Source organism: Pongo abelii, chromosome 9 (assembly GCF_028885655.2).
Source record: "Pongo abelii isolate AG06213 chromosome 9, NHGRI_mPonAbe1-v2.0_pri, whole genome shotgun sequence".
NCBI classification, from domain to species: domain Eukaryota; kingdom Metazoa; phylum Chordata; class Mammalia; order Primates; family Hominidae; genus Pongo; species Pongo abelii.
Genome location: NC_071994.2, coordinates 137,399,287 through 137,424,539, shown reverse-complemented (window position 1 = coordinate 137,424,539; position 25,253 = coordinate 137,399,287). Strand labels below are relative to the sequence as shown.

Below are 25,253 nucleotides of genomic sequence, written 5' to 3'. Positions count from 1 at the left end.
TAGGAGACCCGTGTGGTTTCCAAGGAGGAATGTTGTTTTCCCTGCTGGGTACACCTAGGTTTCCAGGTTTACGAAATGATTACCTCCTCATCAGTGCGGATATAGTTAACTCCATCTGGTTTCCCTGGGTTCTTGTAACTGTGAGGAGAAGAGAGCAGTTTAGCAACAGGGTTGTTATATTATTGCCAGCTTGAACTTCCCTTTTTTCACATAAGGCAGGCTCACCTTTCTCCATCCTGTTTATTGTTGATGAAGTAGCCACGTCTGTATGCACAGCAGATGCCCAACGTGATCAGGGCCAGTACAGCAAGGACAACCAGAACCCCCCCAATAATTCCGCCAATGTTCAGGTCATCTGAAGAAAAGGAGGTTTGGTGGAAGCCGTGATACACACTATCTGTTCTTTAAAAGGCCCTGACCCTGCTGTGCCTGCTTCCTTCACCCCAGCCCACTTGCCCCCTCAGGCCTACCCCAGCTAGAAGAGAGAACACTTACAATCTTTCCAGCCTAGAACATATAGGACACTATAACTCCTAACTTCACATGTGAAAAGTACTGAGATTTCTACAGTTGAAATGCAGTCACACTGAAAACTGTATTAAAGTGGGCTTGGCACTGTAGGCTTAAAAATCCTCTGGCTGAATGCCTGAGATTACTTATGGAGGAAATGGTTACGAGGACAAGATGAGGAGCCAGGATCCCAAGAAGAAAAGAATCCCTAATTTCCAGGGCCTCCCTTTGTTGTAGATTGCTGCGGGGAAGAAAGTTAGTTTCAAGCCTTACTTAAGTAAAGAATCTGTCTCAAAAAACAAACAAAAAGGAAAGAATCCTAGGTAAGAACTAGAGCTTTGTCTCTGCCGGCTGCCTGACCTCTGATCTATAAGCCTTCTGAGAGGAAACCCCCTGGAACCCTTTTCTCTTGTCTATACACTGGGCAAAGGCACTGGGTCACCTTCACATGGGGCTCTGGCAGCCATTCCTTTAAGCAAGCAACACATGGAAAACTATGCAGGGAATTTATCAAGAGCCAAGTAACTTGGAAGTTTTAAAAAATCTCCTTTATCCTAGTGTATGGGTTCTCAAATATGAATGCACACTTAAAAATCAACTTGCAGGCTGGGCGCTGCGGCTCATGCCTGTAATCCCAGCACTTTGGGAGGCGGAAGCGGACAGATCACGAGGTCAGGAGATTCGAGACCATGCTGGCTAAGGTGGTGAAACCCCGTCTCTACTAAAAATACAAAAAATTAGCTGAGCGTGGTGGCGGGTGCCTGTAGTCCCAGCTACTCTGGAGGCTGAGGCAGGAGAATGGCGTGAACCCGGGAGGCGGAGCTTGCAGTGAGCCGAGATTGCACCGCTGCACTCCAGCCTGGGCGACAGAGCGAGACTCCATCTCAAAAAAAAAAAAAAAAAAAGTAAACTTGCAATCTTTTTCTTTTTTTTTTTGAGACAGAGTCTTGCTCCGTCACCCAGGCTGAAGTGCTGTAGTGCAATCTCGGCTCACTGCAAGCTCCGCCTCCTGGGTTCAAGGGATTCTCCTGCCTCAGCCTCCCAAGTTACTGGGACTACAGGCGCCTGCCACCACACCAGGCTAATTTTTGTATTTTTAGTAGACATAGAGTTTTGGCATGTTGGCCAGGCTGGTCTTGAACTCCTGACCTCAGGTGATCCACCCGCCTCAGCCTCCCAAGGTGCTAAGATTATAGTGTGAGCCACCACGCCTGGCCATGCAATTTTGATGTTAAAATGTCAATTCCCAAGTTTCATCACTAAAAAGTCAATAGGCTAAAGTAGGTCTGGGGCAAAACTGCAGGAGAAAACAGCCCTAGAGCAGAGTTTTCAAACGTGACAGATGAGAAGAATCCTTTGGAACGCTTGTCTCACACACAGACGTTTCTAGCATATGTCTGAGGTGGGCTCGAATCTGTATGTGAAACAGTGGTCCCAAATGGGTATCACCAGGCAGTTTTGGAAAACGCTGCTCTGAGGAGAGCTCCAAACAGGGAGGAGGGAGGGATTCAAAAAATGCTCCTGGCTGGGCACAGTGGCTCATGCCTGTTAATCCCAGCACCTGGGGAGGCCAAGGCAGGAGGATTGCTTGAGGCCAGGAGTTTGAGACCAGCCTGGGCAACACAGTGAGACCCCGTATCTACAAAAAATAAAATTAGCTGAGCATGGTGGTGTGTGCCTGTTGTCCCAGCTACTCAGGAGACTGAGGTAGGAGAATGGCTTGAAGTCTGGGATTGAGGATCCAGTGACCTGTGACTGCACCACTGCACTCCAGCCTGGGCAACAAAGCAAGACCCTGTGTTTTTTTTGTTTTTTTTTTTTTAAGAAAAAAAAAAGCTCCCCAAGTGATTTGGACACATCCTATCTGCCCCCATCCTCCTCTCAATACCCCTCCATTAGGGGAAACAGAGCCCAGAGCCCTGAGATAATATTACTCTAGGGGCTAAAGCTTTGTCTGCAGGTAAAATTACTAGGGCTAAAACTCTGTCAGTTTTCTACAAAAGGGTTGTAACTGGATAAACTTCTGGAGACCTGACACCACCTTACATTTTGATAATTCTATCAATTACCAAAGAATGGAGTTTACTAAACTTGCAGTGAAAGTTACAAGGCTGGCCACATTCCCAACACCAGCAGATCTCAGAAGGTTTTGTTTTGAGGACCTGCTTATCTGGACTCGGTTTTCTCAGCCTTCCCTTCACTGTCCAGTGGGTTCTGGTGGATCTAGTCAGCTCTAGAAGAAAGCTAACCCATGGCAGAAGAGTTCTCTAAGCTGATGGTATAATATTAAATTAAAATGTTCTATTCACTTCCCAGTCTTGCGATGAAACCTTTTCAAAAAAGAAACTCACAGACTTCCATCTCCTGCTCCTCACACCTGGCTGAGCCTGCGTCATTGGAAGCAATGCAGTAGTACTGCCCAGAGTCGTCCTTGTGAACAGCAGTGAACACCTGTTTCAGGGAATGACAAGTAAATAATTGGACCCATCACGGGGCCGACTTCTGAGAGCACATCCAGCTGGGTCCAGAACTAGGTCGACACCTGCTCGCTTGCTTTCGGCTCCCCCAGCACTGTGCATGTTCCTCCCTGACCCACTCCCTGATAACCTGCCTGAGAGCTCCCCAACAACCAATCCCCTTGGGACTGGAGACACCAAAGCCTGGCAACATCCGAAATGTGAGATGGAGCCTTGCTTTTATTCTGGTAAAAGGGCTCTTCGATGATGACTGCTCCTGGGGCAACATTTTGGCAAAACGAATACAGAAGACCCGATTATAATATCTGATGACTACGTGGAGCTGGATGGTCCACAGATCAGAAGGTGCCTCCCGGGAGAGAACCACATGCAGTAAAAGCCTGGTGTGGTTTGCTGGCCAGGTCACTTTGTTCTCTAGTGCATGACCAATCTGTTTCCTCTCCTCCCCCACCTCCCACCACCACCACTGGGTTATTTTTAAACAAATTCCAAACACCTTTTATCCACAAATACTTCAGTATCTCTACAAGACTGTAAAAAATCGTAACCACAATACCTTCATCATGCCTAAAGCAATTAACAGTTGCTTAATAGATCATCAAATGCCAGCTAGTAATCGAATTTCCCCAATTGTCTAATGACTTTTACAGTTGATTATCCGATCAGGGCCCTAGTAACATTTGCTTAATATCCCTCTTCAGTCTCAATCTATGGTTTCTTTCTCTTCCTTATTTTACCCCCAAGAATGTACTTGTTTATAAAAGGATGAAGGGTCATTTTTCCTGTAGAATCCCTAACATTCTAGATTTTTGACCCCTGTCTTATCAAGAAGTTTCAGTATCTCTCCTAATAATTCTTCTTTTCACAATAAGCATCTCTTGCCCCAACAAAGACATCTCCATCCTCACCTCTTAGAAGAGATCTTACCAGAGTGCCTGTTTCAGAGTTTAAGTGGAAAGAAGAATTGCGAAATCTGGGATTGGCTCTGGAATCCGTGGGCAGCGGCACATCATTGCGATACCAGCTGTAGTGAGGCCGGGGGTGGCCCTCACTCTCCTGGCAGTGCAGCGTTGCCATCTTGCCTACTGGTACAGCCTTTGGCACTCTACAGACGGGGGTCACTGGCTTCACTGTGGGAAAAAAGGGGGTGGTGTTTAAGATCTCAGCGACAGGGCTCTATTCTTATTAAAGCCTAGAAGAAAACAGCTCCAAAGACAAGAAAGCCAGTCGAGGGGTTCCCACGCCACTGCTGTTCCCAGGATCACAACTGCAGACTGACAAGCCACCGCTGCATCCTGCCGTCCCGTACGTTAACGTGCCTCCTCTAGCTGGTGGAAGGAAGTGACAGGAACTTCACTTCCCTTCTCACCTTCTACCCCAACTCAGGCAGTCTCAGCTCTCAACAGTTCTCCCCTCCCTAAGCCATGTGAAGCCCTCAGGGATACAGTTCTGGAAGGAAAGAAACCAAGACACTAACTGATCTCTTGCACCCTATGGCTACAGACCCATGAGGCCTGAAAATGGTGGCAACGTCTCACTTCGCATGAGCTCCTACCTTGCACAGTTAACTCGATCACAATCTCATCAATTTCCTTGCGGTCATTTCGAGCAACGACCTCACAGCGATAAAGGGCTGAGTCTTTCCGTGTCACATTCCAGATCTTCAGGGATGTCTTCCCCAGTATTTCTGCACGACCTGCCAAGTCTCCTGCAGAAAAGACATGAGGCACTAAAAAACTCTTTATAGAAATCTTTGCCACTTGAAGAGGGTGGTTTCTGGGGCCAGCACTGGATGCCACAGCAAGGAAGCCTGCAGATCAATTTTTATTCCTATTCCTGAGTACAGAAGTGAACTCTCTGAGGACAGGAACCATGACCTATTCCTATCTGTAACCTAAACACCAAAAATAGTTCCTGGTGTGCAAGACGCACTCATTACCATGTGTCTCCGTCATTTAAACCAGGAACTTCACCTCCTCCTCATTTCCAGGAAGGACCTCCCATGAATAGAAAAAAACACCACTAGAAAAACAACCGATGTTTCATAAGTGATGCTGAGATAACTTGATATCTACTTGCAAACACATGAAGTTGAACCTCTCTCTCACTCCATATACAACAAAGACCTAACATAGGAGTTAAAACTATAAAACTCAGAAAAATGCATAAGCATAAATCCCTCATGACCTTGGATCGGGCAGTGGCTTCTTAGATATGACACCAAAGCACAAGCACACACTAAAAACAGTTATACCAGACTTCATCAAAATTCAAAGGATAAAGGCAGGTGAAAACACAATCCACACAATGGGAGAAATACCTGCAAATCGTACATACAACCTAGCATCCAGGATAAATAAAGAATTTACACTTCAGTAAGAAATAGACAACCTAATTTAAAAACTGGACATAAGGGTGGGTGCAGTGGTGCACACATGTAGTCTCAGCTACTCAGAAGGCTGAGGTGGGAGGATTATTTGAGCCTGGGAATTCACGTCCAGCCTGTGCAACACAGTGAGATCCTGTTTCTAGAAAAAAAAAATCTTTTTAAATGGACATAAAATTTGAACAGACATTTCTCCAAAGAAAATACACAAATAAGACCCTCAACATCATTAGTCACCAGGAAATGCAAATCAAATCCACAAGACGCCATTTCAGACCCTATAAGACTCAGCAATTGTACTCTTGGTCATTTATCCCAGAGACATTTCTCTGGATAAACTTAGGTTCACACAAAAACCTGTACACAAATATTGATAGCAGCATTATTGATAATAGCCAAAAAGTGGAAACAACCCAAATGTCCATCAATAGAATGGATAAAATAATGTGGTATATCTACAATAGGACATTATTCAGCCATAAAAAGAAATGAAGTATGGACACACACTACAACACAGATGAACCTTGAAAACAGGGTGCTGAGTGAAAGACGTCAGCCATGGAAGACTACAATTTCTCTACAGTGTCCAGAACAGGCAAATCCAGAGACAGAAAGTGGAATCAGCTGCCAGGGATGTAGGAGGAGGACTGACTACTGCTGGGTACGGGGTTTCTTTGTGGGATGATGCAAATGTTCTGGAATTTGATAGTAGTGATGGTTGCACAACTACGTGAATATACTAAAAACCCCTGAATTGCACACTTTAAAAGGATGGGACCTATGCAGTACGAATTACAGTTCAATAAAAAAAGATTTTAAACATAAGACATAATAACACTTTCAAAGAAGCAGGAAGAACCTGGAAAACAATAAATAGGGGAAGGAGTTAGGAAAACATGACACAAAAGAGTAGCAACTACTCATCACTAAACCTGACAAGTGCTGACAAGGACATGAAGGGCTTGCCATAATACACTAAAAACAGCACACTAAAAGATGCTTCCGATGGAGCACAGACATTGGCAACAACATTTTCGGAAGGGAAGCTTTGTTATACAGCCACCCATTAGTGGAGGATTCGAACCTCTACCATGTGAGAAAAGAGTAAATAAACCCCACCAGGGTGCTTTTGGTGCAGCCCTGCACTGAGGTGAGCGAAGAAGCCAAGTACAGCTGCACCCTCCCCGAGCCCCGGCATTCTGTGTGGGAAACCGTCTCCCTCAGCCTCCCCATCCCTGTGGCTAACAGCCAGATGTTTAATCCCCAGAAAAGGAAAGTTCTTTAAAGAATTTCTCACCTGGTTCCTCTGATGCTCTAAACTACATGCTCAGGGTTTAGCAGGGTCAGCCTGAGTAGCCAAAGAAAACAGATCTGTGTTCTGAGAAGAACATTTCCATCACTCCAAAAATAAGAGGCAAAGGAGGGACTTCACGTGAGTGGGAAGCAAAACTCTTTCGAGGAGACTCAGGCTCCCGGCGACATTGAGAACCCAAAGCAAGACTGTGTTGGAGCTGCTTCCACAAACCCCTCTCAACTCTCAACTTCTCTGAGAACTCCACAGGCTCCGACTGATGCACGAGCCTGCATGTGTACCTCTTGCGGCTCCCGCCCTCCTGTCAGAAAAAGGGTGCCATCCTCCTCTCCAGCCACCTGCCTGCCTCCCTCTGTGCCCCCTGGCACAGCCAAGCCCCAGCAGGCCTCCCCTCGAGTCTCTCTCCCTGCCTGCACCCCAGCTTGGGGCCCCCCACCAGCCCTCTCCTGGACTCTGCAGAAGGCCTCTGACTTGGGCTTCTGCTCTGAGTTGTGCCTCCTCCAATCTCTTCTCTACAGCAGCCACTTCAGTCTTCTGAAATGTAGATGCAGCCATGGCACCTCCCCTGAGAGCCTCACAGCGGGCCCTCAGATACCGCCCATGCTCGCCTGGCATTCAGAGCCTCTCCAGCCCCTCTCCTCCCTCTCTTCCTGTCCATGTACCGGCCACAGTGGGGAACTTGCAGTCTTTCCCATCAGCCAGTGCATCTGTGGCTTCTGCGTCTTCATACACAGCATTGTCTCCTGACCACCAGCTCCCTCCACACCGTCTTGCTGCTAACCAGCCACCCTTCACACTGCACCCAGAGAGGCCACTGTGGGGAGCCTTCCCCAACCACCGTCCTCCCACCCGAGAGGATGTCACTTCAGGGCACCCCGTGTTTTCTCCCCATCGGCAACCCCAGCACCAAGCCAGAAACACAGTGGGTGGCTCAGTGAATTTGTGCTGTGCCCCTGCTGAAACATGTGGTCCTTCTCATTCACTCACCTACATCACTCACATCAGGATCATGAGAAGATGGCCTAGGAAAATGTTCACTCTGATTCCCCAAAGGGATGGGACTATGAGCAGATTAAGATCCTAGCTAATGAAATGCATTTGTTGATGCTGGGGGACAGGTACAGGGGAGGCTTGATATACCATTTGCATTACTTTTGCATATGTTTGAAATTTTCCATAATTATAAATCTTTAAGAAAAAAAAAAAACGGTCCTAGCTACAGATGCAGGTTACCAGTCTGAGGTAAGTTTCTGGCCAAGAGTGTACACCCAGGTCTATGGACAGAGGAAAGGTCAGCAGGCAAGAGGACTACAGGATCATACCCTGAATTTTGTTGTCAAAAAACACATATGTGGTTTGTTCATCTTGAATTTTCTTCCACTCGATCCTGGGGTCACTTGTCTGCGAATCCGTAATGATGCAAGACAGTTCCACACCTAACACACAAAGAAGAAAAAGAATTCTCGGTGAATGTGGAGTGCTTCTAGGTTCAGCTGCACCCAGACCCTGCAAGCTCTCTCTAATTCAAGAGGCCTTTCATGCAGATTAAAAACCTAGCCAACTCCACACTCCAAGAGACTTTGAGAAAGGATTTTTTGCCAGAAAAACAATGAAGATAATTAGCAAGGATTTTACTATATAGTGTGCCCCCTCCCTTAAACACCCTGCTTGTATATAAGAAATTTCTTGGCCAGGCGCGGTGGCTCACACCTGTAATCTTAGCACTTTGGGAGGCCAAGGAGGGTGGATCACCTGAGGTCAGGAGTTTGAGACCAGCCAGACCAAACATGGCAAAGCCCCGTATAAAAATCAGCTGGGTGTGGTGGCGGGTGCCTGTAATCCCAGCTACTCAGGAGGCTGAGGCAGGAGAATCGCTTGAACCCGGGAGGCAGAGGCTGCAGTGAGCCGAGATTGCGCCACTGCACTCCAGCCTGGGCAACAAGAGCGAGACTCCATCTCAAAAAAGAAGAAAAGAAATTTCTTTGTTGTGTGATCACAAAGCCAGGCAGGAGTGCACTGACAGCTGATGGAAAACTGCACAGGGCTCACTGCCGGCCTGCTGATGCCATGCTTCATAGGCCTGTGCACCGCAGAGCAGCCCAGCCGGAACATCTCCTTGGCACACTACAGAGAAGGATGTGTCCTGAGTTGGCTGCAAGACACCAGATGTCCAGTAGATGGTGCCCATTATCCTAGGCATTTCCTTTGTACTTACTTTCAAATTCCTGTACCACTGGGGTTCGATTGCTGGATTTGAGATTTACAGCCCCTATCAGGCAGCCTGAAGGAGAAAGAAAAGTAAAATCAGAGACAATGTATCTCAAACGGCAGAGAAACCTTGCACTGAGGTCAGGTTTTCCCGTCTGCGTAGGCTATGGTTACTAACCACAGAGGATGGAAAAATATTCCACAATAAAGTCTCTTAGGTAAGCCAAGTTAACTGCTTTCTCTCAAATCTGACCTTCACTGGAAGGAGCCGAGGGAAAGAGAAGAGTTCTAAGAATTCCTTCTCCTTTTTAGTCCCAGAACAAAGCCCCCAGAGCTTTAAAGCCTTTGTCTAAATACTTCCTATTGACCCTTCGACACCTCTCCTCCCAGACCTGCCTGGGCCTTCTGCCCTTCCTCCCTCCATCTTCCCCTCTTCCCCAGGCTTCCAATTCTGCACAGGCACCCTCAGTGGCACGTGATATGGGCCAGACTCTTGGGCTGGAACTCTTCCCTTCGGGACGGCATCAACACTCTCTGGGTATGGTTATCAACCAGCTAGGAGTCCACCTTGCTGTATGAGCAACCCGGTGGTTCCAGTCCACGAAGAAGTTTTCACCGGTCTTTGTTGAAATGAGAAAAATAATAATATAACACGGTAATTTTCACGAAGCTAAGTTTATATCATTGATGAAAGCAAGATAACTACTCGCATGGCAATCCCTTTCAAAACTAGCATCTGATTCCTTATGGGTTTGGGCAAACATCAGAAACCTGTTTACCATGGTCTCAAAATTTCTCAACTAATCCTGGAGAGAAGATCAAGTAGGTACATGGACTACCTACAAAATATTATTCTTCAGCTGCCATGCCTCTAATAAAACATGCCATCCCCAAAGAAGGCCTTCATACAGAACACCCTGATGAAGGTCTCTGGGTCCTGGCTTATGATAACCGCTAAAGAAAATCACAGAGCAACTCTGCTCCAAGCTGCTTTAACTCCTTGCATATTGGGCAGCCTCATCCAGCCCATTCTTTTCCTTTCTTCTTTAATGGCTCAGCTACATGGATCTTTTCTTTCTAAATAGTCAGATTTCACTAATTCTAGCAAAAGCCCTAAACAATAATCCAATAAAAAGGGATGGAAACAGAAGTATAATATACCTGAATTGCTATTGGTTCCTAAAACACTTCTACAAAAAGTTACAGAACAAATGACAAGTGAAGATAATGTTATTTTGTTTGGGTAAACATGGCTACTCCCTCTGGAAGCCAGAAATACATCCTATGCATGTGCAGCCCTTTCTACTTCTCCTTCAAAATGAAAGCTCCCAGTGGTGCATTAGTAAAGAAGGATATACGAGGCTCTGAGTCTCTACCAAGGCCACACGGGTTCCTTCTAAGGAAAGTGGCCATAAACATTTCTTTCAGTATGATCACCATGACTTAGACGAGACACCACCACTGGCTCTAAGGGACTGTGACCAGGGATCAGCTCTGGCCCAAAGCCTATCAAGGACCGGAGAGATGAGTCATGAGAGCACTGCCCACCTAGATGATGACTGGACAACCCAATCCCATCTTTTCTCTTAAGAAGTATGAAGCCAAGAGAAATAAGACAATGGGAGAGCTTATAGTCTAGAGAAACAGTAGTACATTATAAGGAGATACAGGCTGATTGGTCAAAATGGTGGAAATACTAGAGTTGGTAACAACAGGCGAACTAGAGGACATAAAAGGTAAATGGTGTTTAATTTTCATGAAGGCCAACTGAGATACATACCTTTATAATAAACTGGGAAGGTAAACTAAACCAATTTGTTTCTTACAACCTCAAAGAAGCTAAATAATGGCAATCGTCACTTCTTTTATCCCTCTGCATTATGGCAAAGAAATGAATGCTTTATACTTCTTTTTTTTTTTGTCGCCCAGGCTGGAGTGCAGTGGCGCGATCTCGGCTCACTGTAAGCTTCACCTCCCGGGTTCATGCCATTCTCCTGCCTCAGCCTCCCAAGTAGCTGGGACTACAGGCGCCCGCCACCACGCCTGGCTAATTTTTTGTATTTTTAGTAGAGACAGGGTTTCACTGTGTTAGCCAGGATGGTCTCGATCTCCTGACCTCATGATCCACCTGCCTTGGCCTCCCAAAGTGCTGGGATTACAGGCGTGAGCCACCGCACCTGGCCTCTTTATGCTTCTTAATGAAGCCTCGGCCTGACCACTCTCTTGTTCAACTATCCTAGGTAAGTTTCACAAGCAGCTTTGTATTTTATTTTTCATGAACTACACATGAGATTTAAATACAGGTAGCTTTTTATGCCAATCCTAGAAGGCCGTATATCCCAGGAAGACTCCAGAGCAGAGGGCCACTACAAGTCACGTAAATTTCGAGCTTAAATGACTATCTGCAACAGCTGGGCACTACATCAGATAAGGTCCCAAACTGAGAGTACTTCCTCACAATTCTCCTTCTATTTCCAAATAATCCTTAAATTTACTAATACTGTAGAACTCCTTTCTTGCCCATCGTCAACAGACCAAGGTGCCACTTTAAAATGTAGTGGTAACTGTATAAAAGAATGGTAGTGTCAGGATTGGAAGGCACAAATCTAACATGTAAAGACATCGTAAGTAACTCATCCAGAATCCTGCCCGATGCCTGGCGATAAGATTCTGACAGAAGTACTTAGGAGATGAGTTCTGGGAGCCCACTTGCAGCGGTGGCTGCTGAAGTTTAATTGTGCACACACTGAATCCAGTGCTACAGGAATACTCATACTGAAGTTACATTATTTAAGACTGAGCAAAGGGTTTTTTGGAAGGCGGAAAAAGGAAAACTGCTAATTTGTCAAATGCTGTTATTCCTATACAATTTTCTGTCTATTTTGGACTGTCCATCATACTCTAAGCTCTCTGGGAGATTCTATTCATTCAGCAGTTTTTGTTTTGTTTTTTGAGACAGTTTCACTCTTGTCACCCAGGCTGGAGTGCAATAGTGTGATCTCGGCTCAATGTAACCTCCGCCTCCCAGGTTCAAGCAATTCTCCTGTCTCAGCCTCCCAAGTAGTTGGGATTACAGGTGCCCACCACCACACCTGGCTAATTTTTACATTTTTAGTAGAGATGGGGTTTCACCACGTTGGCCAGACTGGTCTCGAACTCCTGATCTCAGGTGATCTACCTGCCTCAGCCTCCCAAAGTGCTAGAATTACAGGAGTGAGCCACCGCGCCTGGCCATTCAACAGCTTTTATTTATCTCTTATTATATACTAGATACCTGTCTAGATATTAGGGCTAATACATGAATAAGATATATAAAAATCTATTAGCCGGGCATCACACCTGTAATCCCAGCTACTCAGTAGGCTGACACAGGAGAATCACTTGAACACAGGAGGTGGGGGTTACAGTGAGCTGAGATCAGGCCACTGCACTCCAGCTTGGGCGACAGAGTGAGACTCCATCTCAAAAAGAAAAAAAAAAAAAAGGATAGATAAAAATCTGTGCTCTCATGGAGCTAACATTTTAGGATTAAAAAAATACCATATTTATTCATCTTTATTACATTTCAGCATTTGATTGCAAAACTTATTACAAAGCTAGAGTGATCAAAACAGTGTGGGGTCCCCCCACAGCATAAAGACAGACATACAGATCAAAGGAATAGAACAGAAAGCCCAGAAATAAATCCTTGCATATATGGTCAAATGATTTTCCACAAGAATGCCAACATCATTTAATGGAGAAAGGACAACCTTTCCAACAACAGTGCTGGGAAAACTGGATAGCCACATGCAAAATGATGAAGTTAGACCCTTATATTAAGTCAAATACAGAAATTAGCTTAAAACATATAAAACACCTAAATTTAAGAGCTAAAACTATTAAATTTAAGAGCTAAAACTATAAAATTTTGGAAGAACACATAGAGAAACATCTTCATGACGCTGGGTTAGGCAATGATTTGATATGACACCAACAGCATGGACAACAAAAGAACAAAATAGGTAAATTGGACTTCATCAAAAAAAATTTAAACATCAAAGGACACTACCAAGAAAGTGAAAAGACAAGATACAGAATGGGAGAATATATTTACAAAGCATATATATGAGATAAGGGATTAACATCCACAATATATAAAGAACTCCTACAACTCACCGACAAAAAAACCACAATTGAACAAATTTTAAAACAGGCAAAGAATTCAAATAGACATGCCTCCAAAGAAGATATACCATGAAAAGTTGCTCAACATCACTAGCCTTTAAGGAAATTAAATCTAAACCACAATGAGATACCACTTCACACCCATTAGAATGGTTATGATTTCTTTTAAAGGGGGGAAATAATAAGTGTTGGTGAGGATGTGGAGAATCCCAAATCCTGCACACTGCTGATGGGAATGTAAAATGGTGCAGCCACCATGAAAAGCTTGGCAGTTCCTTGAAAAGTTAAACACAGAATTACTATACAATCCAAATACTGTATGATGTAATTCTTATTCTTTCTCCTTTATAGCTAAGGTACATTTCCCCTCTGTCTTCTTATGTTTTATTTATCTTTGATTTTCTGCAGTGTGATTATGATATGCCTAGATGTTGATTTTTTTTTTTTTTTTTTTTTTGGAATTTACCCTGTTTGGTGTTTTCTGAGCTTCATGGATCTGTGGTTTAGTGTCTGGCATTAATTTGGGGAAATTCTCATTCATAATTGCTTCAAATATTTTTGTTCTCATCTTCTGTTTCTGGTATTATCATTTACAAGTATGTTAATCTTCTGTAGTTGCCCCACACTTCTTGTATATTCTGTTCCATTTTTTAGGTCATCTTTCTCTCTGTGCTTTCAGTTTTGGATGTTTCTATTGGCATATCCTCAAGCTCAGAGGTTGAGTCCATCAAAAACATTTTTCATTTCTGCTAGTTTTTTTATCTCTAGTGTTTCTTTTTGATTCTTTCTCAAAATTTCCATCTCTCTGCTCGCACTGTCCATCTGTTCTTGCATGTTATCTACTTATGTTAGCTACTTTTCCCATTAGAACCCTTAGCATATTAATCAGAGTTGTTTTAAATGCCCAGTCTGATAATTCCAACATCTCTTCCATATCAGAGTTCTGATGCTTGCTCCATTTCCTCAAACTGTTTTTGCTTTTTAGTATGCCTTGTACTTTTTGTTGAAAGCCAGACATGATTACCCAGGAAAATAAACTGTAGTAAACAAGGCTTTAGTGTTGTGGTGATAAGGTGTGTGTGTAGGGGGGAAGGATTCTATAGACCTATGATTAGGTCTCAGTCTTTCAGTAAGACTATACCCTTGGGCTGTGATCTTCACCACTGTGTCTCAGTCCCCACTCCCTTTGGGTGGAAAGATGACTAGAGGCGGCTGGAGTTAAGTTCCTAACAAGTGGGATTTCTTCCTGAAACACATAAAAATCAATTACAGTATTACAACATATTAATAAAGTTGGGATGACATGATCATCCCAACTAATGCAGAAAAAGCATCTGAACTAATGCAACAACCTTTCAAGATAAAAACACTCAGTAAACTAGGAATAGAAAGAACTTTCTATAGATGATAAAGGTCATATATGAAAAACCTATAGCTGACAGCATATTCAGTGGTGAAAGACTCAAAAGTTTTTCCCCTACAATCAGGAACAAGACAACGATGCCCACTTTCACCACTTCTATTCAACATGATACTGGAATTTCTAGCAAGAGCAATTTGTCAAGAAAAAGACAAAAAAGGAATCAAAGTTGGAAAGGAAGTAGGAAAATTATCTCTGTTTGTAGCTGGCATGATCTTAGGTGTAGAAAACCCTACATATTCCACACACCAAAAATATTAGAAATAAATAAATGCGTTCACCAAGGTTGCAGGATACAAAACCAACATGCAGAACTTCTGGTTCTCAGTCTAGCATGCAAACAGCTTGGAAACCCTCATCCATCTTGACAACAAGTAAAAAGCTGAACAACCTGAAAATCAACAACTCTTCTTAGATTTGTCAGAGAATTGAGGTCATAGGTCAAAACACTGTCTCCAGATTGGAGAGACAGACAGGCAGATAAAGAATCCCAACCTGCAGAGCAGAAACTCAGAAGAAGCCTCTGCAGGAACCACCAGTACCAGAGTAGGAAAACCTAAACTATGATTGATGAATCATTGGAGGCTCAGTGCCAACAAGTCTGAAAGTTAAAAACTCTATGGGGCCCAGTCTTAGCAGGCCCCCCCAGACATTCTTGTGAGTTTTATCTCCAGGAGCCCTCCCTGGTTCTCTCAGTGAAGACGGGAGAAAAATCCCCTCATGCTCCTGGCATAGGGAGGGGAAATGTTAGCCATTTTGAAATACCTCTAAAGCATTCTGTCCTTAACAAGGACTGCCCAAAAGAGAAATTGTCTTACCAGAGTCTAACCTACTGGGATTTAATCAGGATCTAACTGACCTGGATTTGTGTTATAATTTCTTCAAAAATCACAATTATAAACCGAAATTATAAATATTAACTCATGTAATTACCTTTATTGGAGACTTAATATCTTCATACACCTTCAAGTTATTGTCTAAGTATTCTTTCATTTCGACCTGCGGGTCTCCCTTTCATATTTCCTGTAGAGGTCTGGTGGTAATGAACTCTCAGCTTTCATTTATCTGGCAATGTCTTAATTTCTGCTTCATAGTTGAAGGATGGTTTTGCTGGACATAGAATTCGTGTTTTACAATTGTTTTCTTGCAGCACTTTAAATATATCACCCCACTTCCTTCTGGCCTCCAAGGTTTCTGGTAAAAATTCAGCTTATAGTCTTCTTGAAGATTAATTGTATCTGCTGAGTCACCTCTCTGGGTGCTGTTAAGAATTTCTCTTTGTCAAGTTTGATCATGTGTCTCAGTGTGAGTCTCTTTGGTTGACTGTACTTAGAGTCTAGTGAGATTTTTGGATTTGTGGGTCTATGTCCTTCATCAAATTTGGGGAGTTTATTCTTCATTATTTCTTAAAATAATCTTTCTGCCCCGTATTTCTCCTCCTTCTAAAACTCCCACAATGCATATGATGGTCCACGTGTTAGTCCCATGAGTCGCTTAGACTCTGTTCACTTTTCTTCATTCTTTTTCTTTTTGCTCCTCAAACTTGATAATTAATCGTCCTAACTTCTACTTTGCTAATTCTTTCTTCTATCTGCATCAATCTGCTGTTGAACCCCTCTAGTAAATTTTTCATTTCAGTTATTGTATTTTCAGCTCCAAAATTTGTTTGTTTCATTTCTGTAATTTCTATGTCTTTATTGATAGTGTGCTTTTCTTCAGGGACTGTTTGCCTGATTGCCTTTAGTTCTTTGTCCATGTTCTCCCCTTAGGTGTTTGTGCATATTTTAAACAAATAGTCTTTAGCTAATAAGTCCAATATCTGTGCTGCCTCTGGGACGGTTTCTGTCAATCCATTTAGTTCCTTTAAATGAGCCATGTTTTCCTGTTTCTTTGTATGCTCTGTTATTTGTTGTTGTTGTTGTTGATGCTGTTGTTGAAAATCTGGCATTTGATTATTATAATACGGTTAACTCTGGAATACCTCTCCCCCAAGATTTGCTGTGTTTTTTAAAAAAATTACTGTTTAAGGCTGTAGTAGTCCATTTGAAACTCAGAAGACTATTCCTTTTCAAGTGTGGTCACTGAGGTTCCTTAACCTTGTGTTCAGCTATTATAAGAGTATAATCAAGACTGTCTTAAGTGCCAAAAGCTGAAATAAACAAACACTACAACAACCTCCCCCCCCCCCACAAAAAAAGAGCATATTATAGCTGCCTGAGTCTTTGGAGACTGGCTCTGTGCAGGGGTACTCCTTCATCTCTTAGCTAGGCTTATTCTGAATCTAGACATCAGCCTGGGATGAATCTTAGTATCTTTTCAGGGCTTTTCTGATCATGTGTCTTGCCTGACATGATCACAGCTATTTTCTATCATACATGTGGATGCTTTTGAGAGTCGTAATTTCCTAAGAATCTCACCCAGTTTCTCCTCTGGGCCTTACAGGGCCTACTGTACATGTCCAGCCAGAATCTCTTCAGGCGTCTGTAGGTTTATAGTCACTCTGTAGCTTTTACTAGCAGTGCCCACTGGTTTTACTGCCTGCTTCCCTGATTATACAAGACAGAGACAAGCACCTTGCATTAGGCCTTCAGGTATCCCCCAGAAAGGCTGGAACAGACATACACATTAATTTGCAAATAATGTCTGCTCTGTTCCCTCCGGTTTGAGAGGAAAGCTGGGGAATAGCTGTTGCCTCTTCAAGACCAAAGCAGCTACTATGCCAGGGAGAGGGTAGGGCAAGGGTGTGTAAAAATACCACAAATCTTTCCTACTGGTTTAAAGATGGCTCTTCTTGGTTAGATGTTTGCTCGGTTGCTATAATCTTCATTTGACTGATTTCAGAGCTTCTACAACATCGGTTCAAATAGCTACTGGGTGATTTTTTAATTTTTCTGCTGGTGAACAGGGGCCTGGAACTTCGTAGTCCACCATTTTGCTGAGATCACTATAAGTTAGCCTTGTCACTATTTTTTTTTAGTAATTCTTATTCATCTTTGTATCTGATTCCCAACCATAATACCTAAGAACCCAAGAAGTTTCTGGAAAAGTTACTTATTTTAAGTAGGGGAAAAAGACACAGATAGTTTCAATACAATATGGCAAATGGCATGAGAGAAATCTACACCAGTCCAAACATAGACTGAGTTAGTGTCTTTGCTCTTTCAATGTTTCTTTGATAACGGAGCTCTCATTCTCACTGTAAGTTGGTAAACTGGCATTGTGGGCTTATGTTTTCCCAGGATTTAATTGCTTCAGGTAGAACTAGCAAATGTGTTTTCAATCCAGAACTAGGTGGCTTAATCCAGGACAGAGGTAACTACTCGATGTGCTTATAATTCCATCTTCAAAACTCTGTTACATGCCAAAGCTATGAACTACCTGAGGCCCTGTTTTTAATACTCTTAATGACTTTTTTTTGGAGACAGAATCTCACTCTGTAACCAAGGCTGGAGTGCAGTAGCGCAATCTCGGCTCACTGCAACTTCCGCCTCCCATGTTCAAGCGATTCTCCTGCCTCAGCCTCCTGAGTAGCTGGGACTGTAGGCGCCTGCCACCACGCCCAGCTAATTTTTTGTATTTTAGTAGAGATGGGGTTTCACCGTGTTGCCCAGGCTGGTCTCGCACTCCTGAGCTCAAGCAATCTGCCCACCTCGGCCTCCCAAAGTGTTAGGATTACAGGCGTAAGCCATCACGCCTGGCCTCTTAGTGACTTTTAATATGATTTTGCACACTTCAATTTTTCTCAAATGTAAAATATTATTTAAAAACTTACCCTTCTTTCACCAATAACTGAAGATAAGTAAGTTAAACATTTCTGAAGAGGGACCATTTATTATCATTATTCTACTTGCTATCTAGGGACCAATGACTTTCCAGAGGCCCAGAGAATAGCAAGTTTCAAATTTAAAGGCTTTAAATTTGAGACAGTAATTAAAGTTAAAGAAGGTCATAAGGGTGTGGACTTAATCCAATATGACTAGTGTCCTTATAAGAACTTGAAGAGAGGCTGGGTACAGTAGCCCACACCTATAATCCCAGCACTGTCGGAGGCTGAGGCGGGCAGATAACAAGGTCAGGAGATCGAGACCATCCTGGCTAACATTGTGAAACCCCATCTCTACTAAAAATACAAAAAATTAGCCAGGCATGGTGGCGGGTGCCTATAGTCCCAGCTACTTGGGAGGCTGAGGCAGGAGAATGGCGTGAACCTGGGAGGCGGAGCTTGCAGCGAGCCGAGATGGTGCCACTGCACTCCAACCTGGGCGACAGAGCGAGACTCTGTCAAAAAAAAAAAAAAAAAAAAAAAGAACCTGAAGAAATACCAGGGATGTGCCTGCACAGGGGAAAGATGATATGAGGACACAGCAAGAAGGCAGTCACCTACTGGCCAAGGAGAGGCCTCAGGAGAAACCAACCCTGCCAGCACCTTGATTTTGGACTTCCCAGCCTGCAAGACTATGAGAAAATACATTCCTGCTGTTTAAGCCACCTCTTTATGCTATTTTGTTATGCAACTCCTAGTAAACTAATACAGAGGGGAATGGAAATGAATACAGAGCAAGAGAAAGATACAAAAAATGTAAAAATAGTATTTTCTAATGTATTAGTCCATTTTCACACTATAAAGAACTACCAGAGACTGGGTAATTTATAAAGAGAAAAGGTTTAATTGACTCACAGTTCCACATGGCTGAGGAGGCCTCAGGAAACTTACAATCATGGTGGAAGGCATAGGGGAAGCAGGCACCTTCTTCACAAAGCAGCAGGGGAAAGGAGGAGAGAGACAGAGCACACATGCACATGAGTGAGCGAGCAAGGGGGGAACTGCCACACACTTTTAAACCATCAGATCTCATGAGAACTCACAATCATGAGAACAGCATGGGGGGAAGCCAACTCCATAATCCAGTCACCTCCACCAGGGCCCCTTCCTTGACACATGGAGATTACAATTTGAGAAGAGATTTGGGTGGGACACACCGCCAAACCATATCATCTGACTTTATACCAAATACAGAAATTCTAAATTTTTGAGTACCAAAATATGCTTGAATTCACAGCTGACAAAGGCTGTTAAGTATTTTGTTCAAGGACATTTAATCCCAGCTCAGAGAGAGGTGAGTTCTGATGATACAGACTCTGGGGTCCACTCCCAGGAGGCCTGTCTCTGCAGGTGAGCAGAAATAACAAAGGATTTCTAAAACCACATGGAATGGTATCCCCAGCTACACTAAGGAGAAGACTGGACCTCAGGCTATTGTGTTCTCAAGTGATAATAACAATATATCAGCTCAGTTTCAGGCCAAGGCTAAAAAGCCCAAGAGGAAAACCTTTTCTTTTTTCTTTCTTTTCCTTTTTTTTTTAAAACTGTAAGCAACACCCCAAAGACTGATTTCACTTTTATAAACAAAAAAACCACTGTTTGACTCACAGTGGGAGTCAATATGTGCTTTCTTAGAGGCACTTGGTTCCCAACAAGAAAGGCACGTCTGTTTGGACATCCAGTGCAGAGAGGAGTAAGAAGAGTCCTGAGAGTGCACAGGTGATGATGGAGAGGCCCCCTGAATACTGACCAGTCTCACTTACTCTCTTCTATGCCTTTCTTAATGTGATTCTAGGAGCAGCAGTTGTCACTCCATTCTCTGTTATGCCTACTTGTTAGAAATATATTAAACTAATTCTGTATTTATTTTCAAAGGCATCAAGTTTTATTTTGTTTTGAGATGGAGTCTCACTCTGTCGCTCAGACTAGAATGCAGTGGCATAATCTCAGCTCATTGCAACCTCCACCTCCGGGGCTCAAGTGATCATCCTGCCTGAGCCTCCAGAGTAGCTGGGACTACAGACATGTGCCACCACGTCCGGCTAATTTTTTGTATTTTTAGTAGAAACGGGGTTTCACCATGTTGGTCAGGCTGGTCTCAAACTCCTGACCTCATATGATCTACCTGCCTTGGCCTCCCAAAGTGCTGGGATTATAGGTGTGAGCCACCACGCCCGGCCAAAAGGCATCAAGTTTTAAAATGACTCACTACAATGGCATTAGTTCTTATTCTTGAAACCAGGGCCATCAGACATCACAGTTCCAGAGGTAGGGAAGGAAGTGAAAATGATTCAGATTAATTCCTTAGGGTCACTCTTCAAGACAGTCAGAGCAAGTGGTATCATTTCCAATTTACAACCGATGATGTGGCCAAGTGGCTTGCCTATAGTCCACAGCCAAGTGATGGAGCCAGCACTTCAAGCTGTGTTCTTAAACTCCATGTCTAACACTCTTTCTATTACATTCTGATGCCTACAATTCTTCTTCTTCCTGTGACTTCATGAAAGAGATTAACTACATGCTTTGGTGTTTTGTTTTTATTGTGTGCATGCTTGACCAGAAATGTGGCAAGAGATAATAAAGTTTGATCATTCCTTCTCTATAATCTAGCCACTTATTTCTCAAATGCTAAGTGACACTAAGATGGTCCAAAGGCAAAGCTATCCTACAATGCATCGGTGCCAGTTTATCTGTCACAATGACAGAAAAGGAGAAGTTATTATTATCCTTAAGGCCAGAACGAGGTATTGAACAGCTAATAATCAGTGGGATTTAGAGTGGAGACAAAATTAGGATTCAGAGTTTAGACGGAAGACAGTTTTACTTCCAGATTCATGCCCCTTGCCATGCACAGTGGTATCTAGCACAGTTTTCTACATAGGAAGACCTGACCAAGAAACTGACTTTGCTATCCTAGCTCTGTCATAGACTTCCTGAATCATCTCCAACTCACAGTCCTCAGCAAAATCCCTCCCACATCTGTGTGCTCATGTTTGAACCACACTAATAAAGAAGCTCAGGCAACATGCACTTCTGTATAAAAAGTAACCCAGTTCCGAAGCCTGCTTTGAAGCATGTAGAAACGTGGGTTGCCCTAAGATAAACAGCACAGGCACTTACCAGTCAGGAGGTTTTCCTCTCAGCTCTCAGCAACAGATGACCAAGTCATGCATATAAACAAATCTGCAAGGCACTGCAGCACGGGCAAGACAGAGGATGACAAAGAGAGATGGCAGGGATGGAGCGCACTGTGGCCATCCATCTGCATATGAGTCACCACCTCTGAACAACAGCCTTTTCCTCATTTGTTTAGAGGGCCTCAGCAAAGCAAATGCAGGGTAGAGAGCCAGAGGACCTTGGGATCAATTTCTAAGTTTCACTGTCATCTGGTTAAGTAATTTCTAGGCTCAAGTATTACTAGCATTCCACCTTTATGGACAGTTGTCCACAAGGAAGATATATGCTTTTCCTGGGAAGACAAGGGTGGGACAAGGAAGGGATGTCATAGGAAAACCTACCAGCTATACAGAGCACGAATTTTCACATATGAGGAGCCAGCCAATCAGCAGTGTGCAGAAAGAGAAGGACAGAGAAAAGTGAGACCTTTAGTTTCACAAAGAGCATGATTTTGACATAGAGCAAGTGTGAAGGTATGCTGCTTCCTGTAGATCAGTTGACTATTCTGCTGAAGAGGAAAATGAACCCATTGGAGTGCTTTTTCTGAACAGGCCTGTCAACCAGCTTGTAGGACTGATGTCTAAAGTAGAGAAAGAACAAAGCAGACACTGTGCTTTCTCCTACCAACATTTTGATAATTAGCAAAGCAGGAAGGAGCTACAGGGTGAGCACACAGTGCTGCTGGGACTTGAACGAGCTGTATATTCTCCTGAGTATTGTCGGGGCTCACAGCACGTTCTCAACACCGATTCAGCTTCCCAGCATCCATCGATGGAAAGATGACTACACTCATGTCCCAGACAGGGGATCGGATGCTAGCGAGGTCAATGGCTACAAGTACAAAGGAAAAACCAGAAGCTGGGAGTTTTGCCTCTTAGTCTCTACTTCTTGCTTTATTTTATAATCTTGTAAGAAGAAATACAATATTAAAATTTATCCAGAACTAAAAAAGAAAGCTATCCAGAACTAAAAAAGAAAGCAACAAATAAAGTGGGAAGAGGATCTGTACGAAAAGGAAAACATGAATCAGACCCTGAAGCCTAAAACGAGATCCCATTGTTTGAGTAAAACCCTATCTTGGATGAGTTTGCAAGGGAAGTGACCTAAAAAAAGCCTCTGACATGATGTGCAGCTGGCACTGTCATCTTCAACACAGCCATCTCTTCCTTCCAGGGAAGATGTGGAACTAAGTTGAGAGAGAGGAGAGGGGGCGGGAGCTGCTTTCGGCTGCGCGTGCAGCAGTGGTGGCGGCGGCACGATCGGCCGGGCTGTAACCGTTGTCCGTCCGGGAGCGGCTGGAGCGGCAGCGGCGGCCGTGCCCCTCGGGAGGCGACACCACAGGGCGGGGGCGGCGGCGGCGGCTGCAGGAGCAGCAGCAAGACAGACTCGTGGAGACGCGCCGCCGCCACCGGGCGGGTGTCGCGCGCTGAGGCTGGGGGGTGTCGTCGCCGCTGCCGCAGAGGTAACTGAGGAGAGAGGCGCCTCCTCGCTCCCGCCACCGCCGGACTTCAATGCCCAGTCCCCAGCTCGCCAGCGTTTTTCGTTGGAATATACGTTGCACATTTATGGCGATTCTGAGTGTGAGGGCAGACTTCTGCCAGGCTCAGCACAGCGTTTTCGCTGACAAGCTTAGAGGTTCTATGTGCCATAATTAATATTGCCTTGAAGACTCCTGGACACAGAGACCGGCCTCAGAAATAGTTGGCTTTTTTATTTTTAATTGCAAGCATATTTCTTTTAATGACTCCAGTAAAATGAAGCATCAAGTAAACAAGTGGAAAGCGACCTACACTTTTAACTTGCCTCACTAGTGCCTAAATGTAGTAAAGGCTGCTTATGTAGTTGGATTTTTTTGGAGTCCGAAGGTATCCATCTGCAGAAATTGAGGCCCAAGTTGAATTTGGATTCAAGTGGATTCTAAATACTTTGCTTATCTTGAAGACAGAAGCTTCATAAGGAATAAACAAGTTGAACAGAGAAAACACTGATAATAGGCATTTTAGTGGTCTTTTTAATGTTTTCTGCTGTGAAACATTTCAAGATTTATTGATTTTTTTCACTTTCCCCATCACACTCACACGCACACTCACATTTTTCATTTGCTATAATGAACCGTCCAGCCCCTGTCAAGATCTCCTGTGAGAACATGCGTTTTCTTGTAACTCACAACCCTACCAATGCTACTCTCAACAAGTTCCCAGAGGAACTTAAGAAGTATGGAGTGACAACTTTGGTTCGAGTTTGTGATGCTACATATGATAAAGCTCCAGTTGAAAAAGAAGGAATCCACGTTCTAGACTGGCCATTTGATGATGGAGCTCCACCCCCTAATCAGATAGTAGATGATTTGTTAAACCTGTTATAAACCAAATTCTGTGAAGAGCCAGGTTGCTGTGTTGCAGTGCATTGTGTTGCGGGATTGGGAAGGGCACCTGTGCTGGTTGCACTTGCTTTGATTGAATGTGGAATGAAGTACGCAGATGCAGTTCAGTTTATAAGACAAAAAAGAAGGGGGGCATTCAATTCCAAACAGCTGCTTTACTTGGAGAAATACCGACCTAAGATGTGATTACGCTTCAGAGATACCAATGGGCATTGCTGTGTTCAGTAGAAAGAAATGTAAATGAAGGCTGACTTGATTGTGGCATTTAGAGGGAACTCTTGGTACCTGGAAATGTGAATCTGGAATCTTACCTGTGTCATCAAAGTAGTGATGGATTCACCACTCCTCAACCACTCTCCTCATGATTGGAACAAAAGCAAACAAAAAAGAAATCTCTCTATAAAATGAATAAAATGTTTAAGAAAAGAAAAAGAGAAAAGGAATTAATTCAGTGAAGGATGATTTTGCTCCTAGTTTTGGAGTTTGAATTTCTGCCAGGATTGAATTATTTTGAAATCTCCTGTCTTTTTAAACTTTTTCAAAATAGGTCTCTAAGGAAAACCAGCAGAACATTAGCCTGTGCAGAACCATCTGTTTGGGGAGCACACTCTTCGTTATGCTTGGCACATAGATCTCCCTGTGGTGGGATTTTTTTCCCTTTTTTGGGGGGCAGGGGTGGTGGTGTATTTTTCCCCTCTTTTTTCCTTCCTGTCCTACATGTCCCTTTTCCCCCTGATCCAAGTTGTAGATGGAATAGAAGCCCTTGTTGCTGTAGATGTGTGTGCAGTCTGGCAGCCTTAAGCCCACCTGGGCACTTTTAAATAAATAAATAAATAAATAAATAAATAAATAAATAAAAGCAGTGACATATAGATATATTATATGATCCAGGTGGTTTTTAGTCTTTACTGATGAAAGGGTGTTCATGTTAGTTTCTTTTCCTCAAAATCCTATCTAATACTAGACAAAGTAGCCAAGACAAGAGCCTTTTGTTTTATTTTGATAAATTAGTGGGGAAATGGCATTTTAAGAGGAGTCTCTTCTCAAAGAAGTTAGCTGAGAGTTGAATTCTTCTCTTCCCTAACCAGTGAAGGTAAGTGGATATCCCAGAAACTTGTCTTCTAAAAGGGAGGACTCCAGGCCATCAACAAAGATGTCCAGGCAGTGGGCGTACTTTCTACACCCTGTACAATTGTGGGCTGTAGCGTTACTCTGATTTTCTGTCTAGTATCAGAGAATGCTGGTAGCTTAAAATTTTTATTTTAGGACTTATACTGTGAATTTTCAGGAACGGTCAAAGAAGTAGCAGCGAATTCACATATTTTCGACTTGAGAAATGCTTGTGGTGTTTTCCAAACCGCCCCCTATATGTAAAGTCCAGTTTAACCAC

The 25,253-nt window shown here is 43.5% G+C and overlaps 1 protein-coding gene and 1 pseudogene across 1 annotated transcript in view; one reads left to right on the top strand and one right to left on the bottom strand.

The window, feature by feature from the left end:
- JAM3 (junctional adhesion molecule 3) overlaps positions 1–25,253 on the bottom strand; it is an 80,972-nt gene that overhangs the window by 2,794 nt on the left and 52,925 nt on the right. The window contains exons 2-8 of the mRNA XM_024255165.3: positions 8,901–8,966; positions 8,008–8,121; positions 4,543–4,695; positions 3,915–4,117; positions 2,862–2,961; positions 226–355; positions 84–138 (exon numbers count right to left, since the gene is read on the bottom strand). Coding sequence (XP_024110933.3) covers positions 84–138; positions 226–355; positions 2,862–2,961; positions 3,915–4,117; positions 4,543–4,695; positions 8,008–8,121; positions 8,901–8,966 — 821 coding nt within the window. The remainder of the gene's footprint in view (positions 1–83; positions 139–225; positions 356–2,861; positions 2,962–3,914; positions 4,118–4,542; positions 4,696–8,007; positions 8,122–8,900; positions 8,967–25,253) is intronic.
- Positions 23,365–24,302, top strand: LOC103891946 (protein tyrosine phosphatase type IVA 2-like; annotated as a pseudogene).